The 26068-nt window shown below is 44.4% G+C and overlaps 2 protein-coding genes across 3 annotated transcripts in view; both read left to right on the top strand.

Moving 5' to 3' along the window:
* The first annotated feature begins 2200 nt into the window (after positions 1–2200).
* On the top strand, positions 2201–8385 carry dele1 (DAP3 binding cell death enhancer 1). The gene is made up of 12 exons (XM_070961964.1): positions 2201–2413; positions 3241–3358; positions 3796–3898; positions 4601–4745; positions 4924–5148; positions 5272–5354; positions 5468–5561; positions 5710–5852; positions 5971–6129; positions 6568–6660; positions 7131–7290; positions 7438–8385. The coding sequence occupies exons 1-12, from the start codon at positions 2383–2385 to the stop codon at positions 7686–7688; spliced, it is 1605 nt and encodes a 534-aa protein (XP_070818065.1). The 5' UTR covers positions 2201–2382; the 3' UTR covers positions 7689–8385.
* Positions 8386–8814: 429 nt separating this feature from the next.
* LOC139330839 (amyloid beta precursor protein binding family B member 2) overlaps positions 8815–26068 on the top strand; it is a 37830-nt gene continuing 20576 nt past the window's right edge. The window contains exons 1-8 of one of the 2 annotated variants that reach the window (XM_070961961.1): positions 8815–9060; positions 12209–13491; positions 14161–14369; positions 15439–15582; positions 16402–16487; positions 16646–16706; positions 18980–19126; positions 19321–19448. In XM_070961961.1, the coding sequence (XP_070818062.1) occupies positions 12240–13491; positions 14161–14369; positions 15439–15582; positions 16402–16487; positions 16646–16706; positions 18980–19126; positions 19321–19448 (2027 nt within the window). In that variant the 5' untranslated portion in view covers positions 8815–9060; positions 12209–12239. Of the gene's footprint in view, positions 9061–12208; positions 13492–14160; positions 14370–15438; positions 15583–16401; positions 16488–16645; positions 16707–18979; positions 19127–19320; positions 19449–21987; positions 23507–26068 lie in introns of those variants that run through there. The other variant, XM_070961962.1, reaches the window with a different exon arrangement.

The raw sequence follows: 26068 nt of genomic DNA, 5'->3' as shown, positions 1-26068 counted from the left end.
ATAGATAGATAGATAGATAGATAGATAGATAGATAGATAGATAGATAGATAGATAGATAGATAGATAGATAGATAGATAGATCAGTACCACTCTTTCCTGGTTAAAACACACTCCTCCTTATTCACTACACTGCCTCACAGCCCATTACACATTTACACTAAGAACTGGGAGCTGGCCTTCTAATCCTGTGAAACGTTAACTAGATGTAACAAACATTCATGTGTCCTTAGAGAAACTCTGTATGTATGAAGCGCTGCAGAAGCAAGAAATGTAGGAATTAATGGCAAAACATTGGTTAATTTTTGATAAAGAGAAAATCATGCAGCCTGGTGGTTTCTGTGCTTTATTCATGACATTTGAAAATTAAGTATCGCTTCCCCTCTGTGAGCTGAATCTGTACAAATTATTGATTTTGGGAATCAAAGCTGCAGTAAGCAGTTTATTTTTGCACTCATCGTGCAAATATTCCATGATAGTCTTTTAGCATATTGTAATCCAAGTGTGCTGAAAGGAAACTAGGTTTTGAACATCTAAAGCCTGGAGCATATTTGCATTGTATAACATTTACTAATTAGTATCATAAATGAATCAGCTTCATAGCAATCATGTCATATAACATCTATCAACAACACCGGCAAAGCTTAACATCATGCAACACATGGTCTGTTTCATGAACAGCCACGGAGAGCAGAGCTACAGCAGGTCCATCATGTTCCTGAGGACGTGAGACAAGGTGAGTTTATGAGTAACCAACTTACTGAAAGTTATTAGAAGCAATCATTTAATATAGAGGTGTCGCTGACCTCGGGTATAGACAGTTCAACTCCAGAGTGAAATTTAGCCCCTTCTATTATTCACTATAATCTCATGGTCCGTGCTACTGTCTTCATGCTATCTTTAAAACTGAGGACTATGATGGCTAAAAAGGCTTAAAAGTAGGCAAAGAAGACCAAGAACTGGGGAGGAGAACAATTCCAGTTTGAAGATAATAGTGATCAATGAGGCAGAGTGTAATAAAATCCAATCATTGGCTCTATTTTTCACTTTTAGATGGTTAAATAATGGTAGAGTTGGAACCACTACACTGTGGGTTTGGATACTAAGATTAAATGTACTGAACTTGTACATACTGCGGTTTATAGCACTAGCACTTACTGGAAAGCTGATTCTTTTTGTCTTCTTGTTTCTGCAAATAATACATGACTCCAGAGTCTTGTTTAGCTGTCTTATGTTTTGCAGTATGGTGGGTATTTTCTCAGTGTAGGCGTTAGAACACTAGCATGGTATTTTTTTAGCCTTTCTCGTACGGCTTGGGAATGATGACTACTTAAACATGAAGAAAGTAATGTTCTCTTCAGCATGATAGCTATGAAATGTGGTGAGATTTCAGAGTGCAGACTTGAGCACATATCACAGATTCACAGATATCACAGATTATTATTGCTTCTTTAAATGTGGTTTGAACAGTTCATTAGTGACTACCCTTATAGCCACTGCACAGTCATGTGTACAGTTGTTGGCTCACACTAACCTCACCATGCCCCGTCCTGCAACGTATTGCCTCGCACACACCCCAATAAAGACAATAAAGTTGACTTGACTTGACTTGACTTGATATATCTAGTCTTATATATGGGCAACGGAAGTTTACCCACATTTTGTTTTGTATGGGTTATAAAGCCTTGATTTGACCTCATACAAACAGCCCACAGTCCCACGAGATATCCAACAATGGAATTTATGTAAATAAATACACACAGCCTCAGATGAATACAAATATAAAATTATGCATAAGTATGAACAAGCATAACAAAATCTACATTTGTGCAGCAATTTATGTAATTTAAACACATTTTATGTCTGATTCCATTCATGAATAAATGTTATCCTGTTGTATAAACCAGCCAATTTATTATAAATTATTATTATTCTCCTGTACCACCTTTCAGATAAATACTCAAGGCACGTAATCTTTTTTGCTTTTGTTATTATGTTTTTGTCTGTTTGTCATGCGGACCTGAGTATAGAACTGAAATGACTTAAACTTTACATACAGTGCACCTCAACACTGCACAATTTGACATACGCAGTAGTCTGGTCCACTGTGTGACTGTCATTCCACGCCGCATCGCACGGTGGCGCTGCAGAAGCTTCCACCTTCTCAAACTTTCTCTGTTGCGTCACCTCAGACTCTTCCGAGTTGGTACTCGTCCGGTACATCGCGTGACAGGTTGTATTCACAGCCAGCCAAACCGCTGGAGTGAACCTACGACGAGAAGTGGCCGCAGTGGTTTTTCATGGGGCCAGACGACCCTGACATGAATCTAAACATGTCTTTTCGGAGATTATTCTTCACTTAAAACTGCTGTAAAGGACGAACCATGTGGAGAGTTAAAGGTTTTGTTGGAAGAGGTGAGAGGATTGTCATTGACACTTGATAAAGTGTTCCTCCCCCTTTTTTTTACCAAGTGCCATGTTGTTTATTGACGCAGATAAATTATCACCAAGTATCGCTTTTACTGAGAAACAAACGCCGTTTATTGAGACTGGCATAACGTTAGCTGTCCGTTGTGTTTAGTTAACAGCTCGTGGAGGAAATGTATTGACTATCTTTGCTTGCTTAGGTCTCCACTCTGTCGGAGCAGCTGACGCCGTCAGCCGGTTTGATTTGGTCAAAGTCAGTGAAGTCAGCTCCTGTTACTGACCCGCGGCTCCTTGCGATGATATTAAAATTCATGCCTCGTGCAGTTGAACTGTAACCCTGAGGCTGCTGTACACACATCACAGTGTGAAATGCATACGCACATAATGTTAACGTTACCTGCATGAAACATCTGCAAGGGTCAGTTGGCTCAAGAGATCCAAAAGGATGAGGATGTTCACATCAAGTTTATTAAGCAATAAATCATGTCTCAAGTAATAAACTACAGTATTCTTAATATTTACTTGGGTTTGAATAAAGCCTTTCTATTGAGATAATTTCTGGAAATCAACAATTGCTCACAAACTATGAAAGTAACTAAATTGAAACACCTGTCAGATTTTAGTGTCTTTTTTCCTGCACTTAGTTACATATTATCAACTGTTTACAGCAATTTGTGAATTTATGAGGAAAGTATGGAGCATATTTTGTATGTCTAATAGTTCTAAGGACTCTCAACTTCCTATCTCCCCCTGAAACTCAAACATCAAAGTCTAATTCCTGCTGTTTCTGTTTTTGTCTTCCCACCACTTCTTAGTTCTGCATCGATGCTATTGCAACACCCCACTGCGACTGCCGCAGAACCACCATGTGGAGGACGAGGTCATCAACAGCTCAACGGTCCTCTCCACCTCTCGACACACCTCCGACAGCAGGTACTTTCCACACCTCCATCCCCATCTTTTTCACTGTTCGCACTTTGTTCAGGTCTGATGAAAAAGCCTAGAAAGGAAGATGAAATAAAAAGAAAAGCACTGAGCGTTTCACTTTGATCTCATGTCTTCTTTGCCCTCAAACGTCTGGCTTGAACTGAGGTCAAACCTCATAGACTACCCTCTTCCCTATTCTTTCTTGTTCCTTTACCCCTTCTTTAAACCCAGTCTCTGCCCGTAGCGCAGTCGCTGCTACCCTTACAGCTGGTTGCATCATGCAGCAGCATCTGCTCTGAGCATGCACAGGGTTAGTCAAGGAAACAGAAACAAAGCCACGTGCCTTAAATACCGTATTTCTGTGATGTCTTAATACACTAGACTGCAAATAGAAATGGACATATCTAATTGTTATTTTTTTATTTGTGCTGTTTTTCTGTCAGCTCTCAAAAAGAGGAGGATGGAGAGAGGAGGAAGAAACAGAGAACCTTTCAGTTTGACTACACTGAGCTTCCACGTTACACAGCTCTGGATGCTGTGGGATGGGTATGTCTTCTATTGCATGTATCACTATGCTCAGTGTGACTTCTTGGATGCCATCAGTTCATTGCAATTTGTCTTCCATTTAAAGACAGATGTCAGGAGGCTGCTCACTGAGGATTTAAACAGTTTGAACTGATAAGACAAGCAGTGCATTATGGCATGGCTTCTATGCATATTTGACAGCTATTAGTTTTAAATACATTTAGAGCAAATCATGATCGCAATACCAACTTCAACCTTCATAAGAAAAAGAACTGCTTTAAAACTGCGATACCGCACATGAAGCTTCAACTAGATGATTAATTCTTTTAGCACCACCCAGTGGCCTCACTCACTAACTTCTTAGTAAGTGTACAGCAGGGGTGGGTCATGGAGAGCCAACACTCTGCATGTTTTCATCCCAACCAATCTCACACAGATGCTGCTGTAACAAGATTAGTACAGTTGCACAAATATGTTCTTCATAATTTGATTTCTCTGTATAGCTTTTTTTTTGTGTGAAGGTAAACTTCCCACCTACTAACAGGAGGGCTTATCAGTGTGTTGAGTTTTGGTTGGAATGAAAACCTGCACACTCTTGTCTGTCAATGGCACATGATTGGCCATTCCTGGTATCTACAGTATGTTGGTACCGGGAGTAGCAGTGCACATCACGTCCCATGTAGCCATGACAGCGATAACAGTGGAGCTGATGTTTCTTTCCAGGGTACTGCAGCAGTTCTGTTCATGCAGATGTGCAGGAGGATCCACTCCCAGCTCTCATCAGGCACCGAGCCGAGTCTGTTCCCTGGAGGCCTGACAACAACCTCCACCCTGCAGAAGTGTGGCTACCGTGTCCTGCTGGACATCTGTGAGTACTTTTCACATTATTGTAACTAAACGATAGGCCTACTGATGGTTCACCTCTTATCATATCAACTGATGAAATCCATTGACAGGATACAGAAAAGGCATCTAACCATCTCACTCTGACCTATTAATCTTATTTGATCAAAATTCTGACATTGTTTTGTGTCTGGGTTCTCCAGTGTCTAAACGCGATGTCCTGCCCAGAGGAAGGAGTGTGTTGTGTCTGCAGGGGGTGCCAGAGAGTCAGAACGAAGACCAGTGCCCAGCTCAAGGCAGCAGCAGCAGCAGCAGCAGTTGGGGTGGCGCCAGTCTTCACAGCATTACTGAGCAGGACCATCTGACTGCTGGCTGCTCCTCCTCTGACCAGCAGAGGGTGCTCCCGAACCAGGATTCTTCTGTACCTGGTTTGTTTTGTGTTTTGTTTTTGCACTAGTCATAGATTGATTACACAGATTGTTTAAAAATAATATTTTTCTCAAAATTTTGTTAACCTACTATTTGTTGCCTTAATCTTGCCGAACTCGCAGAGGAATCACTTCTGTCAGCATCCTGTCCTCTGCAGAATGATGCCAGCCAAGACAACACTGAGAAAGAAGATGCTAATGATAAGGTGAAAGTCTATTTTAAAGAGAGTCAGGACGTAGACCAGTGTATTTTAAAGAAAGCAGCAAAGGACTGAGTGACCTGTCGATTGTCGTTCTTTATCCTCTTCCGTGGTTTCAGGACATGTTGTCTGGTGAGGAGAGGCTGGCAGGAGCAGCACTGAACCTCAAACATGTGGGAGACACCAGTGTTCCAGTTATCCTCAACATCATTGGTAATGATTTACTGATAGTTACACACCAAATAATTCTCACACATTTAACGAAACCCAAATGTCATACGTTTCACCTTTTTAGTCTTAAAGTTTTTGGCAAAATGAACAGTTGTTTTCCATAATATCGTCATCTCTGTGTTTATGACAGGTCTAGAAAGTGCCAAGACTAAGAACTACGAGGAAGCTTTTGCATGTTTTGTAGCTGCAGCTAAGCAGGGATACAGCAAGGCCCAGTTTAACACGGGTGTGTGCTACGAGAAAGGCAGAGGAGTCAGCAAGGACAAAGAGAAGGTGAGAATCCAGACAGCACACTCTAGTTTATCGAGTGCTTCATCACTCTGAAAATCATCATTCTTTTCTGACATCAGAAATCAGTCTTGAGATGATTCTCCTGTCTTTTCTTTTTCAGGCTCTGTGTTACTACTGGAAGGCAGCAGTTGGGGGTCACAGACAGGCTCAGTACCGCTATGCAAAGCTGCTCCTGACCAGCAGGGGGCACCAAAGTTTAGAGGAGCTGAACATGGCCATCCTCTTACTGGAACAGTCTGCTGCTGCTGGACTCACCAAGGTAGAAATCAGGACAAAAGGGCAAAAGGAAGATGCCTCTTTCCGTCTTTCTCGTCGGATTTCCATAATGTCCATGGAATTATTTTATATAAGAAAAGTCTGCAGCCTGATAGTGACAATGGTACAGAACCTAAAGAAATTCAGTGAAGTATCACAAAGGAGAAAGAAAAGCAGAAAATCCTCACAAATGAGAAGTTGCAACTTAAGAATGTATGAAAGAATTCGACTGATTGATTCATAGAGTTAATTGTTTATTTCGTTTCATTGCTGTCTGTCATTTAGTGGGAATGAATGAACCCAACAGCTTCATAAAAGGAAACATTTAAAAAAAAAACTCAAATTGCACTGGAACTGTGCTTCAATAAACAATCAGTTGCTGTTTGCCATGCTGGGTGACTGTGGATGTGAACCAACTGTCTGCCCCCCCCTCCGCTTTTAGGCCCAGGTTTGCCTGGCCTCGGTCTATGCTCAGGAGCCGGTGAGAGATGGGAGCAAGTCTGTCCAGTACCTGAAGATGGCAGCAGAGAGCGGAGTGAGTGCCCTTCTAGATGCTTCTGGAGTCTTGTCTATGGCTGCATCGTTCAGGTTTCACTTCCCCTCCCAGAGTACCATCTCAGTCATTCTGCATAACCCCCCATCTCCTGCTTTTTGATTCTCACAGCTGATTTTTATAACATCCCTTCTTACCCATGTTTTTTTGTGGCTTTCTGCTGTCGTCGTGTTGAAGTAATACTCTCACCTACTCACACTGCAAGTCACTTTAGAGCTACAGTCCCAGTGTTGAGTCACACAGAGCTATTGTGACCGTTCTAATAGTGACATCTTCTGTCCTCTGCTCGCACCACTGTCTGTTTAAGCTCCTGGTGTTAGCTAGTAATGTGTAACATCAAGTTGCCTGCCTGTCTCTGCGCAAATGCCACCAAGCCAAGTTCTTGCACATATAGAAGATTGTTCTCGAAGATGAACTAGCCAAAATCACTGTCTTTTTGTTCACATGTGCAGGACAACACTGCCCTGCTGTTCCTGGGTCAGTGCTTTGAGAGCGGCTTTGGGGTGCAGCAGAATCTGAGGACAGCGATTGAATACTACAAACGAGCTGCTCGAGCAGGCAACAAGCAGGCTAAGAGCTTGCTGATGCCTCCTAATGGCACAGACGGGAAGGGTAAGCACACATGCTCTGTTCACATTTGTATTAGTCATTGGATTTTGTGCGTTTGTTAGCGATTGCACTGCATGTGATAAGCTTTTAATGAGCCAAGACGTGGTAATATTTATTAGAATGAGCGATTGATTTCTCTCCTGCCTGCAGAAGACACAGTGTTGCGCTCCATCCGTTCAGCTCCATGTTTCTCTGTGGCCGACCATCGGCTTCAGCAGCCACTCTCCTCCCTGGTTGGTCGCGTCCCTCCCTCCACTGGTCACCCCATCACTCTTCCCCTCCTGCCTCACTCCTGGAGTACCGGTTCCCTGTGTGCGTCCCAGACGCTGTCCTCCACGCAGGTTCACCTTTATCCCCACAGCACTGAGGGAGGAGCCGGCCAGTGGACCGTAGGAATGTGATAGTTATCCTGAGCCCGCCCGGGCCAAACTGAGGAATGTATTTCATAGTGTGAATGTTTTCTCACCAGAGGAGAAATGTCAAAGTGTGGTAGGTGTGTGTGTATTGTGAAGTCTGGGTGAGAGGGATTAGATTTCATACTGTGGTCAAATATGTGAGTGTGGACATGTTGAAAGTTTTTTATAAGTCAGAAAGAGTTAGGTCTTTGAAAGGTCTTTCAATGTTGTGTGTTAAATGGGATGGAAGCTTTTCTATTATTTGTTTCTATACAGCGCTGTGTTTTCTGTAACCTAAGTTCTCCCGTGCTTCAGAAAATGTTATCCAGGTGCCTTTGGGTGGGGTGAGAATAGCAGGTGATGTTTCTTTCCCTAATAATGTGGCATTAATGACATAAGAAAGAGGTGTATTTTGTATTTTTTTTCCCCTGCAAACTGTCTTGTTGGTTTAGACCTAAGACTGGTAAAGTGCTTTACATTTGGCGTCATATTTTAACCTTCAGTGGTCCTAAATAAATCAAATGGTTCATTGTTGACTGCCATTGTATAAAAACAACTTCAGAGTAGAAAAAGGGAAATAACTACATGTTTTGTGATAGTTCACCCTGTTAATTATATACATGCCAAAGTGAATTCTGAAACACTGAGATGATGTTCTACTGTTATACGCACAAGTGAAAAATACATATATTGTAGAAAGCTATTTTATGGCTGTGTGGTTACTTTATAATTAGCAGTGAAGTTCACCCAGAAGCAGCTACTAATGTTGTAATCTGTCTGTGTTCACAGTCATTTTAATTAAGCAGTGCTAAAGTTTACCCTGCAGTGTGTACTCTTCTCTCCGTATGGAAATAACCTTACAGATGGTAACCTCATTAATTTCAGGACCACTTTGAGTCCGTCCTCATACAATATTTATCTACAGAGAACAGGAAGTGTGATCCAGGGACAGATGTGATCATGTGCAGCATTAGAAAACATATTTCTTCAGACTACTGCATGACGTCAGACTCCGATGAGGTGTGATTTCATTACCTGAGTTGCAAAATAACAACGGTAGATTTATTATGGTTGCGTCTCCTCCGTGCGCCGAGCGTCCTGCGTCCGCGGCTCTGATTGGCCGGCTGTGTGAGGGAGCTCCACAGCGCCGCGCCGCTCCGGGATCCTCTGGCGCAGAGAGAAAACGCAGCTTGACCGCCAGCGAGCACCGAGCCGGGCTGGGAGGGCAGATGATGTGATGTGATCCAATACGGGCGGCCGGCTGCAGTTACGGGGCGGACTGGCACTTAAAAGCGGCTGTCGACGTCGGCCTTGCTCACTACTGCCTGTGTCGTCGTGGGAGCGGCGGCGCAGAAGCCTGCAGGCTGACCGAAGAGCGGTGAGTGGATGTAAATAGATGCTCTCGATGGGATGCACTCCCCTCCCAGTGCGGCGGCGGCGGTGGTGTTGATGGGACTAAAGCGAGAGGGGCTGGATGCTGAAGATTTACTGCGTCTCACATATCGACAGCTTTGCTTCCGCAATATTGGCAACTCCACATATGCATCCTCGGCGTTACGGTGGATTTAAAGATATTCTAACGGTGTTTCTGGTACATCAGAGAGGGAGTTTATTAAGGTGGTAGCGAGAAACGAGGGGCTAGGATACTCCACCCATGACATCATCGACTTTTTCAAGTTCATTTGCTCCCCAGCTCGTGCTTTCATCTGTTGCACCTCATTTCTGAAGCGGTAGCCTAGTTGAGAGTTGAGGAAAGAGGCCTGCCATTACAGGGAGTAAGTTGATCAAAGATGCTTTCCTCCGACAGGCCGAGACCTCTGTTAATATCTGATGATGAACCTCCAAAGCATACCACTGATGTGAAGTTACTCGGATTTGATCTTCCTCTTTAGGGTGACCTTCAGGTGAAAACACTGTAAATCTGTACACAGGGTGAGCAGACAGTATAAACAACTAGAGCCAATAAGGATCTTGTTGCGAGACATTGCTCCAAAAAGAGGGAGCATTGTCTGTCAACAAGTTTTATTTCCATTAATTTTGTTTTTCATGCGAGCAAAGCTGTAGACATTGCTTGCGTGATTTGCTTAATTTCTGTCATATATCACTTGATTTTACTGTAATGAGAGGAGCAGAAAAGGAGCAACAAGACAAAAAGCAAAACGATTAAGGAGACATAATTGATTTTTTAGTATCCAGGTCACACTCTGTCCCGTGAGCAGCTTCTAAAATGCCATGGATGGATCCCATGGATGACCTCTGCTGTTGGAGGGCACGACAGATTTATTGAGGACAACAGTTCAACTACCTCTGTGTGTTGACTGTGCCCCACTGTCCTGCAAACTGCTGTGTCATTCTCCTCGCTTTCTCCCTCTAATAACCATCCTTTCCTCCTCCCCACTCCCCTCTCATCCTGTCCTCGCCCCACTTTGTTTAACTAATGGATATCTGGCTGCATTATCAGTATTTGGATGGGGGGGGGGGGGGGTCTACATGATCCAGTTTGTCTGCAACTCTTAGATGCTGTAAAGAAAAATGTGAGAGAGGGAAATGTTGAAATGCTGTTTGTTTATTCCTCTTTGTCAGCTTTTGGAGGTTGTGTCAAGATGTGTAATCGTCCACTGAGTCATACAACACACAACATTTGTAGCTGTCGGGTGGAAAGCTTCTATCTCCAGCTTTTGAGGATTTTAGCTTGCAATCAGTGTGTTTTAGACATCATCTTATTTTGAAAGGTTTTTAAAAGCCCCAACATCCAGGTGGCAATATAGTCCATTAGTGAAGGTGCGCGTCATAAATATTTGGGTTGCAGGGTATTTACAGTATGTGGCAATAGCGATAAGTATTGCTGATTAAAAATAGCTGGTACTCTGATCAGACCGCAACGTTCAATGCAGGTAGTTTGTACCTGTTGACCGTGTGTTTGTGTCTGAGTCACAGGCCTGGAGCGTGTGCGCAGATTCAGCACAAACAGGTTGTTGTGGTTGTCTGGCTCAGTGACAGAGGGACAACAAGATGGCCACACAGGGAGAGGGGAGCCGATAGGGGCCCCGCATGAACAAAGTGCACTGCCCAGGGATTCTGCTTTCTTCAAAATCCTGCATCTGTCTTTTCCCAAGATCTTATCGTGCTTTCAAATCTGCTGCGTTTGTATTTTCCATGTTTCTGGGAGAAGGCGCTGATGATGCCTGCAGCATTGTTATGTGCGTGTGTGTGTGTTTATGATTGGGGGACAGGATGTTTATACATTATGCTTGCGTGCCTGGATAAGTTTTTCTACCTGTGTTCAGCTGTTTACCAGCTTTCCACAGGTTGTAGCCAAATGAAATCATTCAAAAACAGAAGTGACGCAACCCAGACATGTGCCATGTCTTGCGATCAAAATGATTTTCTGCCACTGTCTTTGTTGCCATCCATCTGTCTGTATTCTGCATCGCAGGTCTGATCCACCCAGAGATAAAAGAGACACGGCTAGCTAGTTAGCAGGAGCTGGCTGCCACTTCTCCTCCCCACAGACTGGCTTACTGCTCAGCCCTGCTTTGAATGTCAGTCCTGGATGAATACATCGAGGGTCTGACTCACTCCCAATATCATGCAAATGCAAAGAGCGAGATGTTTTATCAGCTGTATGTTCAGTTGTAACATCAGAGAAATTAAAATGAGTGACACCCTACTGAACCTGATGATGTCACCGCTCTGTGACGATGCTCGAGACAAATGAAGAGACACGGAGGAAAACACCCAGAGAATCTACTTCTTGTGCCGTATTTACTAAATTAATTATTTAATTTCATCTCAATGTATTCGGATTTCAGGCCATGACAATGAAGCTCAATTAATTAAAATGAACTTCATTGAATGCATGAAGTGACAGATGAATTGGAGCCTGACTGATACATTGGCCAGGCTGATAAACTGGCTGATATTAGCTCATCGCAGATGTGCTGCATCAATGCAGTGCAAAAAACTTTCAGAACATATTTAGGTTGATCTATAGCTGGACAGTTAAGGATTACTCACTTAGCTGCTGTAGCTACACAGTAGCGTTCCATTGCAATCCGTCTCCATCGTCTGCTCTCCACCGTTAGTGGAGGAACATCAGCAGCTGCACAGTAATGGCACAGTGGTTGTCTCTTGTTCAGTGACAAACATGTCAAAACAGAAGCTGCTTTCATGTAATTCCAGTTCTATAAGTGTGTTGTAGCCCGCTGTTGCTTTGTATCACAGAATGTAAACATTGATACTGTAGGAAATATAATTAAAGCACGATGTGGGCTAAACACCTTTGAACATCAGTCTACGCCTTCACTGGTACTATCAGCAAGTGAAATCTGATGCTAAACTATAAATCATGCAGGTATGTGGAGTCCTGTGATAACCCTTTGTACCATACATGAATCCATCTTAAGGGATCTTTATCAAAAATGTTATGTTTAATGTCATGTGTTTGTTTCAGTTGGTCTGTATTGTAAAGCTCATCAGGTTATACTGTCACATGACATCTCACACTGTGTCTCTTCTCTTATCAGCTCTATCACACCAGTGTATATCCTGTCCGCCATGATGTCAGTACAGACTCCTCCTCTCTCCCGCTCTGGCTCCTCCCCTTCAAGTGTGGGTCTGGCCAATCGCAGCGCCCCCTCTGCCACCCCTCCCACCTCCCTCAGCCTTCGCTCGTCATACAACCAGCTTCTCGGGCGAGATGTCATCAAGGAGTCCATGGAAACCGGCAGTTCGGCCACCTTACCAAAGAGCCGTCAGAGGTACACAATGACCAGCGTGCGGAGCGCCATGGGGATAAGTGACAACTTGGCTCTGTCTTCTAAAAACCAACCCGTAACCAGAGGGAGGGGTCTCCCCACCAAGTCCTCCTCAAGTTCTGCCCTCTACTCCTCTTCCTCCTCCTCCTCACTGTGTAATACAACCAATCCCAAACTAGCCAAGAATGGGGCCAACATGCAAAGACGAGCTGAGAGTCAGCAGCTGGAGCTGAGCAGGGCCAACACAGAGGGCAAAATTCACAACGACCTCATCAATAACCCCACTTCTGATTGGCTAGAATTTGGAAAAGACAACTCACAGCTGCCCCCGTTTCGTAGAAGGACCAAGAGCTTCTTGGAGTATCATGAGAAAGGCTGGGATCTGGACCTCAGTTGGGGAAAGAAAGAGGACAAGGAGGATAAGAAGCAGCAACCTTCGCCAGAGAAGGAGCAGTCCAGCCCTGCTAAGGAGAGGGAGAGCCAGAAGGAGGAGAAGACCAGCAGCAAGCAGACCTGCCAGGAGGAGAAGGAGGAGGTGGAGCCAGTGGTAGAGGAGGAGGAGGAAGAGGAAGATGACCCCACACCAACACCAAGACAGCCCCTTCTACCAGTGGTGGTGGAAGCCCCTCTTTCCTCCACCTCCTCCTCTTCCACCAATAGCCCAGAGTGGATCCCAGACAACCAGAACCAGGCTCCAGCCCAGGTCAGGGAGGAGCTCTGTGTTCAGGTTCAGGCTAGTCCACGCAGTCCTGCAAAGCCTCCTCGGAGCTCCCAGCCAAGGGTGATCAAGGTGGAGCTGCACCCCAATAATGAGAACCAGTTCCTGCAACAGTATCCACCTTCCTCCCCTAAACAGGCCCGCGCTGCAGAGAGGAACACCCCAACCAGGAGCCGGGCTCCCCCTGCTCTACCAGATCCTGAACCAGAGACTGGGCTCCCTAAAGTGGGCTTAAGAATGGACATGACTCCTGACACTCCATCAGAGGATGAAGACTCCAGCTGGACCACCCTGTCCCAGGAGACACCCTCTCCTCAGACTCCAAGGGAGACAGGTTCGATATGTGTGTGTTGGTCTTTGCATCTGAGAAAAATTACATTTCTGTATCAGCCTTTAATCATGCCTCTATTACACCCTCCTTTCACTCCTCTTTCTCTCCCCCTCCTTCTACCTCCCACAGACTGTCTGATCTGGAAATTTACCAAAAGCCTCTTCTTAAGCAAGCAAGCAATACTGCTGGACCCTTTAAGGCCCCTGTGAGCCACCTTATGGCGCAGAGAGTGATTAGGATGGGCAGAGGGATCGGATACTGCAGATAGCTGGGTGTGAAAAAGGAAGGAAAGAGAAAAAAGCAGAGCTGGATTTAGCAAGCCATGATTGCCTGGGATGTATGACAAAGCAATAGAGAGTGTGAGAGTATGGAGAGAAATATAAGAAGGCAGACTGGGTAAAGAAAACCAGGAGGGAGAGGGAGGGAGAGATGCTGTTGCCCTGCGGGTCCTGCTACAGGGGATGAGCCCCAGAGTTGCTATGACAACAGAAACTAAGTAGGGACAGGCTGACCATATCTGAAATGTACCATGTCCATCGCCTGTCTATGTGTGTGTGTGTGTGTGTGTGTGTGTGTAGACTTTTGTGTGTGCATATGTCACAGTCACATGTTTTTTTGCAGAGCCCGCCAGTGTGCATGCATGCAAACATATGTGTTTGTGTCCTCCATCAGCAGACGTATGGGGTGATGGGGACCTGCCCCCAGGCTGGCGGGAGATCTCAGACTCTTCAGAGGTCTATTTCTGGCACATCCCCACCGGCACCACGCAGTACCACCGACCTGTTGCCTCTGGCAACCGGCACACCTCTCCCAGCACTGAGCCAGACACCGAGCATGACCCACACCAGGAGCCACAGGACTCCCTCAAGCCACCCAGCGAGGTGAGAGGACCCACAGACCTAAGACACCTTGTGGTCAAACACATTTAGATTTAACTTTACATGTACAAAGCTACAAGCCCAGGTTCAACCAGTCTGAGTTATTTAAGTACTAGTATTTATTCTTTATTGTAGCTGAGGAATATTTTTTATTCTGTTGAATATCAATGATAATAGTGCTACATGTTTAAAGGTTCAAAGGTAAGCAAACAAACTGGCTGTCTATACAGAGATGCTTTAAGAAAATGCGAATGTCTATGTTTTATTCAAGAGTGAATGTTCAGTGTAATATAAGAAATTCAGACACCTGCATAGCCACACACACCATTCTGTGAGGAGGCACACTTTGGCCCAGGTAGATATGTAAATTTACAGCAAATGTAAAGGCAAAATACATACATTGCTGAGAAACATTATTAAGCTGAATTTATCTCTCCAGCTTTGAGTGAAAGGTCAAATACTGAAGCCTTGATCTGGGAATTTAAGGAAAGTTATGATGTTGTCATGTGGAGTGGCAGTCACATCACTAATATACAGTATATGCTTCCACTCTTGTATAACATCTTAACTAGAGCTGCAAGTAATGATTATTTTCAATGCTGATTAATATGTCATTTATTTTCTTGATTAATCAGTTAGTTGTTTGGGCTGTAGAACATCTTGTTTCGTCCACAAACCAAAGATAATCAGTTATCTATAATAATATAATAATATTCACATTTAAGAAGGTGGAATCTGAGAATTTTTACTTTTTTCCTAAAAATTACTGTATTATCAAAAGAACTGGTCATTAATTTAATAGTTGACACCTAATCAAGTTCAGCCAGTGTGAGATGTGATTGAAAAAGCTCGTAAGTCGAGTTAAGATTGTTTTATTGAGATGTAGAAAAGTTTTGAAAGACGTAATTGTAAAATTAAAGTGAATTAAAGAAAAGTTAACGACAGTTTTGACATTTTCTGTGTGGCTGTTGTCAGAGAGAAATCTCAGTTATATCAAAGGGTGATACTGGAACTGGCAAACTTGTCTGTGTCTGTGTCATCCTGCATCCCTCTCTCTCTCTGTCTCCCACAGCGCCCCAGCAGTCTGATATCTGACAGCTCAGTGGAGCCCGTCCCCTCACCCACTGGCTCCTCCTCCTCCTCCTCCTCCTCCACCCCCTCCAATGATGTCACCTGCTCTGGCCCGAATCTCAACATCACCACCTGCACAGCCAACGTGAGTCACGTTTATTTGGGTGTTCACTTGTTGCAATAGTTTCTCTCTGTAAGAGTCCATTTGTGTGATACTTTGTTATGCTTTTATTGAAATGTTTAATATCTAAAGAAAAACACTTTATTTCAAGTGTTACTGGTATATAATGTTGCATAGGGTGACATATTCCTTCAGTATAATGAGAGTGCGTGTTGGTATCCTCAGCAGCAGCAGGTACAAAATATAGCTTTTGAGCCTAAATCACACATCACATACAAACTAGCTTTGGCTCATCAGAGGAGCACTTCGCATGGCTGACTTTAGTCTGCATTTTCCCCTAAAAGCTAAAGTGTTATCGCTATATCTCTGCTTTCACTGCTGCATTTATTAAGCTGAAGTGAGCACACAGTAATGCCTGTCCGGTCTGAAGTGCGTATTCAACAAAGATTAATATCTCTCATATTAAGTTAAAATGAGTATTATCCTTTTCAGTTATGACAAAGCAAATAGATCAAATAAGTTCAAAATCAGTATTACAATCTGCCAATATTAAAAATCTTCATTGTTCCATTTCAATAATTTGTTCTGTCTGTCTGTCTGTCTGTCTGTCTGCCTGCCTGCCTGCCTGCCTGCCTGCCTGCCTGTCTGTCTGCCTGCCTGCCTGCCTGCCTGCCTGCCTGCCTGCCTGTCTGTCTGCCTGCCTGCCTGCCTGCCTGCCTGCCTGCCTGCCTGCCTGTCTGTCTGCCTGCCTGCCTGCCTGCCTGTCTGTCTGTCTGTCTGTCTGTCTGCCTGCCTGCCTGCCTGTCTGTCTGTCTGTCTGTCTGTCTGTCTGTTTTGCTCCAGGAGCTGAAGGATTATCCAGTCTATCCAGATCCCAGTCTGAAGGCGTTTGAAGGGGCTACCCTCCGCTATGCTTCACTTAAACTCAAGTAATACACACAGATGTACTCTACAGTAGAGATTTATGTGTAATCTTTCCAGCTAGATTTGTGCTGCAAAGCCTGAGTCGTCCTGTTTTTTTTCATGTGCCGGTTTGTACAGTAAGACTGCACTGTGACTGTCTGTTGTGGCTGATGTTTCTCTGCAGCCCCCCAGCCCAGCTGGAGACAGTGGACCTCAACAATACCTTCTCTGATCCAGAGGCAATGGTAAGATGGTAACAACACATAACAACATGCTTAATATGTGTGAATAAATTAACAGCATGGCCAAGAACACTCATCTGCTGGGACTTCTTATTTTACAAAATCATAAATTTTCATTGCGAAAGGCTGAACTCTGTCGCCGTTCATACTGAAGCAGACTCAGTACTCAGTAACACAGTATACGATCTTTAAATGACAATATCTCTAACATTTAATCAGCACATATTCCTCTGTTAAGTCAATCTGACCTTTTCACCACATCATGTATTTGTTAATGAAGAGAAGTCACCAGCCTTTGTTTGCTCTCTCTCTCTCTCTCTCTCTCTCTCTCTCTCTCTCTCTCTCTCTCTCTCTCCCTCTCTTTATGCTGCGGCGCCACTCAGTGGTTACTTTGTGAACTAATCTGTGGTGAAAGTGTATATTCATAGTAGTGATATTACAGCCAAATGTCTTATAAAAAGGCTCAACCAGCAGATGTGTGGGATGATGGCAATGAACGTAGGAGCAGTAGATGGATGAGCTGAGTAAAGGAAAGGGTTTGGTTTGGAAAAAGACAAACAGACAGTCATCATCTCTTGGTCAGGTTTGTTTGGAATCATAACAGAAAAATGAAAATTGTAGAGTTTGATGGATCTCTTTGATAGTAAACAATTACACCATTATTGTAAAGTACATATTAATCCATCATTAAAATGTCAAATACTGCTTGCTCACATTTCTGCAGTAAGATGGCATAAAGTGATGGCAAATCATATTTTCGATTCCAAAACCAAAAGTGCCATGCACATCTTCACTAATTCAGATTCAAGTGAAAGAAAAACTGGAGTTATTTCGATGCCTCAGAGGGACCTAAAAAAAAAACACAGGGGAGAAGTGTGGGCATTCAGATCTGATCTCAGGCTGTGTGAAAGTTTAATGTGTGGTCAGCAGAAGAAAGAGGGAGATGATGTGAGATTGTGTGTGTGTGTGTGTGTGTGTGTGTGTGTGTGTGTGTGTGTGTGTGTGTGTGTGTGTGTGTGTGTGTGTGTGTGTGTGTGTGTGTGTTTGCTTCACGCTGTTATAGGGCTTGAGGAATTTGTCCTGAGGTTTTCCTCAGCATAGAAGAGCGAGAGAGGGTGAAAGAGAAAGAGTTAAAGGAAGAGAGGAGAGAGCATGGTGATAGCTGCTGACCTGAGGCATTCTACGCACACACACACACACACACACACACACACACACACACACAGTCGTTCATATTTCATGTGTTGTCTTCCCCAGTCAAACCTCTCTCAGTTATTGCTCTGATGGCTGGCTTGCGATGGTACAGTAGCTGTCATGGCCGACTGTGCTGTACCTCTATAAGCCAAATTCAACTTTAAGAGGAATTTGTTTCAGTCACTGTGCCTCTGTGCTAATGTGTAAGTATATGTGGCCTCTAGTTAATTGAGTTAAAAAATTAAAAACATGCTTAAGAATAGGTTGATCTGAAAAGGTTTAAAGGAAAGTCCCAGTTTATTCCAACTTGGGTTTTTTTGTTACATTTGGCATTTAGTTCTTCACAGATTAGTCAAACTTATAATTACCCAAACTGTTTGTCATCATCCAGTGGCTCAGTTCACCTTTGAGCTAATGTACCTTCCCTAACAGTTTTCCTGTCCAATGGAGGATTTTCTGTGATATGTTTGCCTTCAAACAAAGTGCGTTTTTATTTATGTAATTGTTACAAAGTGGTTTTAGATGATCTGGCTTGTTTATAACCCGTCTGATTGTCTGGCCACTATGAAGTTATGAACAAGTGAAGAAGAAGAATCCGAGGGACAATCCCCTTTATTAGTCACACAACAACTACATCACACACACGCCATGCAGATTTGGTGAAATTTGTCCTCCACCTTCATCACATCCTGGTCACCTTCCTCCACGGCAGACCAGGAGCGGTGAGCTGCCATCCGACCGGCTCCCCGGGGACCCAGTCTCTTTCGTCACCACTGGTCAGATGGTGATCTTCTTGCATGTTTATTGTTGGGGTATTTTAAGGAGGATACCCCAGGTGAACACAGGGAGAACATGCAAACTCCACACAGAAAGGCCCCTTTCCTCAAGCAGCAGGCACCAAAGGCATGGTGGAGGACAAGCCCCCGGTGCCCACAGTGAGATTTGAACCCGGGACCTTCCAGCTGTAAGGCAACACCATGCCACCGTCCCACCGTGCCACCGTGCCATGTGCCACGTGCTGTGCTGGGAAGAATATGGAGTGAAGTGTAACGAAACAAACGTGTGTGTTGCGTTCCTTCCAGTCATTTCCAGTGCGATCTCTGGGCTGGGTGGAGATGGCAGAACAGGACCTGTGTGAGGGGAGGAGCAGTGTGGCCGTCCACCACTGTATCAGACAGCTGTCCTACTGCAGGAGGGACATACGAGACTCAGCCGGTGTCTGGGGAGAGGTCAGTGTGTCAACATACAGCCTACATACACACACCGTATGTAAACCAGAGAGAGGAGAGGACCTTTTGCAACATGACCAGATGTTGCAAAAAGTTTCTTTTCTTTTCTTTCGTTTCGTTTCCATCCGTTGGGGGGTCCTGACCCTCCTGGGTTGTGAGCTAAGCTCAGTGTATCTTCTTCCGTGGTCTTACAGGGTAAAGGGATGCTGTTGGTGCTTCAGGATCGCATGCTGACCCTGGTTGACCCAGATGATCGCAGCCTGCTCCACTCTCAGCCAATCAGTAACATCCGTGTCTGGGGCGTCGGCCGGGACCACGACAGGTCTGTGGAGTTCATTTGGGAGTATGCTTGGAAATTTCATCCCACTGTTTCACTGATTCCAAGTGTATTATTTCTCCTTGAATCTGAATGAGATCAAACATGGAAATCAGGCTACAAACATACACATAAATGTGCACATACAGTAACACACTGAGCATGTGCAGAATATTCTCGCTGTTAGATGCTGATGCAGGGGTTTTAACTAATCAACAGAGAATGGAATCACACTCATTATTATTTCATGCATATTTGCACAAATTGCATTCAAAACACTATGATTATGCTCGCTGCTCCATGTTTCCGTTGCAGATTGAGGACCTGTGGGGCCTTCAGTCATTTGGCAATGTCCCACGGTCTTAACCTTTCACTATTGAACCGACAGTGTGCTGAGGCTAGCACAGCTGCTAATGGGGGGGACAAGCTAAACCCTCATTGATATGGACCCCTCTGGGTTTCCATTAACTCATGGAGCAGCCTTCAACCACTTCAAACACTCATACAAAGCTCATACACATCTGGCAACATAAGTGCTGATGTAAAATACATGCATGCATAGATTTAATATGTATGAGACATGCAGGCCTATTTGTGTGGGTGCATTTTCCCATATAGGCTTAACATACACACACTATCCGGACAACAGTACAGGAGTCTTGTGAAAATCTTTTCTCAATCCTAAATGTTAAACCACTAAGAGCTGAGAGACTTTGGGAGATTCACTCTGGAGATGCGTCACACGATGACCGTACAAATGAGACGAGTGCAGGTTTGCAGTGCAAGAAGCTGTCTGGTCCTGACATGTGTAATCAGCTGTTAAGGGATTGGGTGAAAATGGAGTTTAAAATAGCGTCTGTGAAAAAGGCTTGATCTCACTTCACTGGCCTGCACTCGCAGTGTCTTGTTACCTTTTTTTTTTCTTATTTCTCTCTTTCTGTCTTTCTCTTTGTTTTTGAAGTGCTGCCATACTCATAGGGATGCTGTGGGATGCATCGTCCCACTCTTCTTCTTTCCCTCCTGTCTCTCTACTTTCAGTCCCTCAACAGCAACACCACCACAACATTAGCTGTGTGTGTGTGTGTGTGTGTGTGTGTGTGTGTGTGTGTGTGTGTGTGTGTGTGTGTGTGTGTGTGTGTGTTAGATAAAAAGAGGGAAAGAAAGAAAGAGAGTCCCTCCACCCTCTACCGTCTCAGAGGATTGAGAAACTTTTCAGTGGCTGTCTCTCTCAGCGGTAATGGATAAAGCGTGTAGTGGAAAGAAGGGGGGAGGGCCCAGGCTAGCTCTCCCTCTTATCCTTATTTCTCTCTCTCTCTTACAGCATTACAGCCTCTACTCTTCTCATCCTTTCCTCCCACCAGCACTTTAAAATCTGCAGCCTGCACTCATCTGTTTGGTTTCAGGCTCATGACTTTGAATGTGCTATAATTCTGCCCTGGCCGGGAGTGTGTATGACTTAGAAGATATTTGATGCTCTGAGACCACAATGTTCTTTCCATATATGCAGCAAATTATTTTACAGTACCCCACATCTGAAGAGGGATGGTGTGTGTGTATCTGAGACAATAACGTCATTTGTCAGAGGTTGGAATAGCTTAATTCTGCCACTAGAGTGCACTATAATCAAAGTTTGTGCATCCACAGAAGCTCATATAGTGCAGCCAAGCCCATAAAGTATGTGGGCACCCCTCTGATCTGCTTTTGGTCCGGAGATGTTTTTCTTTTTTGGGCAGACCAAAGAAAAATTTTAATTCTACAGCATAAAATAATAATTTAGACAATAGTGTGCTTCAAATTTTGTGGCAGGAGATTGAGAAGGGCCTTATTGTGTTAGCATGCCTTTGAACAAAGCCAGGCTCATAAATAAATGTTATTTTAATGAAATATACAGACAGAGAAGGTATATTTTGAACTATTGATTGTCAGTTTATGTATTAAATTATATTACTAACATCCTGTATATACAGGATAGGTACAGGCTCTACTATAAGGAACATATTTGTGAATCTGGAACAATTTTTTGTCCTTTATCGAAGGAGAAGATTAAACAGATATTAACCCTGGCCTCTGGGGATTATGTGTGTAACAACGCATGTTGTGGAGGAGGCAGACACTTGTGATAGAGCTTTGCAACATGTATTAGGATGCGATCATTATGTTATTGGTATCATCTGTCTGCTTCCTGGCGTGTAGGTGGCTTTCTTTCTCTCCACAGGGCTCATTGTATGTCAGTGAATGGGATGTGAAAGGCTTACAGTTTATTTTAGTGTTGTGACTATTATTTCTCTCTGGATTTGTTTAATACATAAGTGGTCTTTGCATGAGTGGGCTCTTCATTTATAGTACAGTCATGAATATTTTCTGTTGATTATCTTGTATGAAGTTAGTCTGCCGAGCTGGTGCTGTGACAGTGGACAGAGATGGTGTTGTTGTCTTGGTTGGTTTGTGCTGGTAGATTCTTCTGATTGTGTGTCTTCATATTTTCTGTTTTCTTTAAAAAAAAAAAAAAGTGAAAAAACAAACCTGTTGTGGAAGAACTTGACTGCTCTGCAACAGCTTTGACCTCAACCTCATCCAACACCTGTGGGGATGTACTGGAACATCGATTTATTACCCCTGAATGGGAGCAAAACCCTGCAGCTGGGTTCATAAATATTTTGAGATGTTCTGCAACTGCATATGGATGTAAAGTTCAATGGTCCACATACTTTCCCCCATACTCCTTCATACTGCGTAGTGTGTGACTGGGTTCAGAAACGCAGAAGCTGTGTGCTGACCGGGCTGACTTGCCTGAACACTGTGCGTGCGTGTGTTTTAAATCAGACAGGTAATGCTTGTAAGCTAACTGACTGAGGCTTGCAGACGGTGATGGGCAGAAACAAGAAAGACACCTTTCTGAATTAAGTAAAGAAGAAAGGGAGCACATCATTTTAACAAGTAAGCTAAAGAAAGAGAGACAGAGATGTCTGCCTTAGCTCTCTCCATTCATCTCTCTGTCTGTCTCCTGTCTCTTTCTCTATCCATCTATCTGAGGAATATTCCCAGTCTTCTCCTGAATATTCTCTCGTTCCCCTTCAACTTGATTCAATATGAATGAGTCCCCCTGTCTCTTAAGCAGGGCAGGACGAGGGGCGGGGAAGGGGGTTTGCTCTTCGATGAAGTCATGAAGCTATATATGGAGCACTCAGCAAGTTCGCCTATGTGCATATTCGTTTGTGTGCGCACACATGTTTTCGTGTGTGTGTCTACATGCGGGCTTGAATTGATGAAGTCATAGGTCTATATCTGGAGCGCTCTTTGTATGTGTGTGATGCTGAATGAGTGGGTGTGTCTGTGTTTCCCCACACTTCTCCATCCCCTCTTTCTGTCTGTAATGCTCTTGCGCTATTTCTACTCTTTGTCTCCAGCGCTCTTTATGCCTCCCTCTTGTGCCATTGGCTGCACAGCTTTGCCTCTTCTTCTTTCTGCCTCTCTTTGTTTGTCCCGCCGCTGCACTTTAGCGGGGTGTAAGCCTCCTGTTTCTTCAGCTTGAGTAAGACGAGAGAGGGGGAGACAAAGATAGCAGCAACTGAGGAGAGAAGATGCTCAAATAGGGAGAGTGCAGAAGAAAAAAAAGAGTGGCGGTGCTTTTGAGAGAGAGGGGGGTATAAACAGAGCGATGGAGAGCCGGTGAGGGAGGAAGAGGCAGCACATGCTTCCCTGCTTGCACTGAGCAGGACAAAACAGGACTTTGCAAGAGACTCTTCGGACCGGGTGACTGGAGCAAAGGAAGCCGCCCGTAGAGGAAGATAGGGAGAGAAAAGGTGTAGCAGAGGGAAGAGGAGGAGGAGGAGGAGGAGGAGGAGGAGGAGAGGGAGACGCAGGGCGGAGAGGAAGGAAAGAGGGGGAAAGGGGGCCCCAGAGGATTTAAAAAAAAAGAAAAAGAAGAAAAAGAGAGGAGGCAGACGAGAAGAGATTTCCCCCCGGGTACCGCGGCGACGGGGCTGTAGCAATGTCACCGTGGCGGAAGAAGCTAACGAGGCAGGGAAGTAGTCATCTGTAACGGGCCAAGCATGTCCGCCTGTGTGAGTACCCCTATCTCTTATTTGTTCGCTCCTCTAGCCTCATCCATCCATCCATCCATCTACTCACAGTCATCCATTACTGCCTCTCTCTCAACATCACCCCCCGTTTCTCTGCTCTGTTGGTTTCTAACTGCTCTGCTCGCCTAGAGGACACAGCCGTCAGACCTACTGTCATTCATTAGCTTCCCCTTTAATTTTTTCACTTATTTACTTCTCAGTCTCCTGCTGTGTGTTTGACTTCAAGCTGTGTACTTTGTGTCTCCTCTCTCTCTCCCTCGCTCTCCTCTCTCTCTCCGACTAGCCGTCAGGTGTGGGGATGTAGGCTGGCAGCAGCAGCAGGTCTGCAGCTGGAGTCACACAGACATGAGTAAGACATTCAGGGAGCCAGATAAGAAGGAAAAGGCATAAGAGTGAAAGAAAGGAAGAGAGATGAAGTAAGCAAAGGGGGGATTGAGAAAGACAGGATTAAAGCGTCTGGATGTGCTGCAGGGATTTTTGAAAGTGTGTGTCACGGCTGTTTGGAGCTGTTTGATATTGCAATTGGTCTATGAGTGTGTGTGTTTGTGTGTGTGCACGTGCGTGTGTGTGTGTGTGCATGTGTGTTCTGCAAAGATATTACCATTTTTGACATAATACATCTTGCGCTGCATTCTGGATTGGTGTAAGTGAGGTCACATGCTTAAGTAAAGGTATGTGTGCATGTGTGCACATGATAAATGCCTTCACTGTATGCATATGCCCTTCCCTCTCTCTCTCTCTCTTTGAGTATCTACCATATGAAGCAGAGGAGGAGGAGGAGGATGAGGGATGAGAAGGGAAACACTAAGCGAAGAACAAAAGCCAAAGTGAAATGATTTACAACATGAGGGGGGCAGTTCCTGCTTGTTTTCTTGTCCTTGGCGTGTGACACTTATTAGAACTGAGGCGACACTGTTTTAAAGCTGAGGGTGTGTGCCGATGTCATGTGCGCCTTTAATGCTGTAGTGTCTTTGCGTAGCCCTGATGTCTGTGTGTGTTTCCTGCTGTTAAAGGGAACTGTAGATACACACACTGATCCCATGCTTCATTCATATTCATTAGCGGGCAGCAGTGGGGCTCTGCTTGCTTATTCCCTCTGGGTCTCACTTATTCCCCCTATTGCTGACCTTCTGTGGACAGCTGTGGCATGTGGAGAAGAGAAGAGAATATGAGAGAGGAGAAGAGGTGTGAAGAGAGGAGAGGAGAAGAGAAGAGGAAAGGAGAGAAGAGGACAGGAAAGGAAAGAAGAGAAGAGGAGAGACACGCAAGCTTCCAGTGTCATTAATATTTTAATGCTGAACACACTCTAGCGATCACCTCCATTTGTGTCACATTTGTATGTGCATGTTTCAGCTGTGGCAGTCACTCCTCCAGTACTTCCAGTCACGACATCCCAATTGGACCACAGCTTTATTTGCTGATGTCAAGGCCCCTCTGTGCTTAATTAACATGCAAGGCCCCTGTGATGGCCCACAGGGACAGAGCCCAGGAACCTAGACCCACTCGATAGATGCCAGAGTGATTGATGGCCTTTCCTTCCCACTCCTGCTCCGATTTGAGCCCCGTACAAACCTCTCTTTCCCTGCAAGTCATTGCTCCTCCACGTCAGTGCCCTCCATCTTCCCACAATCCATCACTCCTACTTCTACACATACACACACGCCTCATGTCCAGGATATGTCCTCCCAGCCTCCCAGAAGCCCTCATTCTCTAAAGGGTCATTATGGTGGGAGCTGTGTCCCTACTCACTCTCCAACCTAGAGTCATATATCACACACACAAACACACACACACACACACACACACACACACACACACACACACACACAAAAACACACACACACACACACACACACACAAAGAAACACTCAGGTATACAAAAACCTTTAAAAATACAAACATTTCTTCTTTCTTGCATTTACTCTCTCACCACCTCTCTCTTTCTCCGCCTCTCTCTCTTACATTAGCATTGTTAGGCACACCTGCTGTAATCCCTGTCTTCCTGACGGATTACTCCTCCTGTTCCTCCTATAGATCCCTTCCCCTGCCCCACCAACCGATAAATCTCCTCCCGATAAAACACTCATCGGTCCGGGGGCCGTGGCGGACAGCAATGAGAGGTGATGCTGATGTTCGCTGATCATACAGGGCTGAACACGGCAGGACGCTGGCACAGTCAGCGTCTGCCTGTAGCCCGTCCATCTAGTCAGACCACGGCTGCCCGAAGTGGCCACAGACTGCTTAAGATGAATACATTTGAATACTGTTTGGAAGTGCATGATATAGGTTTTTGATTACATTCTCAGTGGGGCAGCTGTTGATGTACCTATAGTAATAAATGTATTAGGTGGTAAATTAACTTCTCCATTATTTCAGGATCAAAATCACACTTTATTCAAATGGTTTATTTGGATTTAAAGGTACAAATTTATCACTTCACAGCTCATGATCAGGCTTCTTTTACTCACAAATCAAAGATTTGCAAAGTTAAAAAAACAAATGCAAGTAAAAAAGTTTAACCAAGAAATTAATATGAGGTCCCCA

This window comes from Chaetodon trifascialis, chromosome 5 (assembly GCF_039877785.1).
Source record: "Chaetodon trifascialis isolate fChaTrf1 chromosome 5, fChaTrf1.hap1, whole genome shotgun sequence".
In the NCBI taxonomy this organism is placed as follows: Eukaryota; Metazoa; Chordata; class Actinopteri; order Chaetodontiformes; family Chaetodontidae; genus Chaetodon; species Chaetodon trifascialis.
The sequence above is the reverse complement of the archived record's forward strand: the minus strand, read 5'-3'. Positions and strand labels throughout refer to the sequence as shown.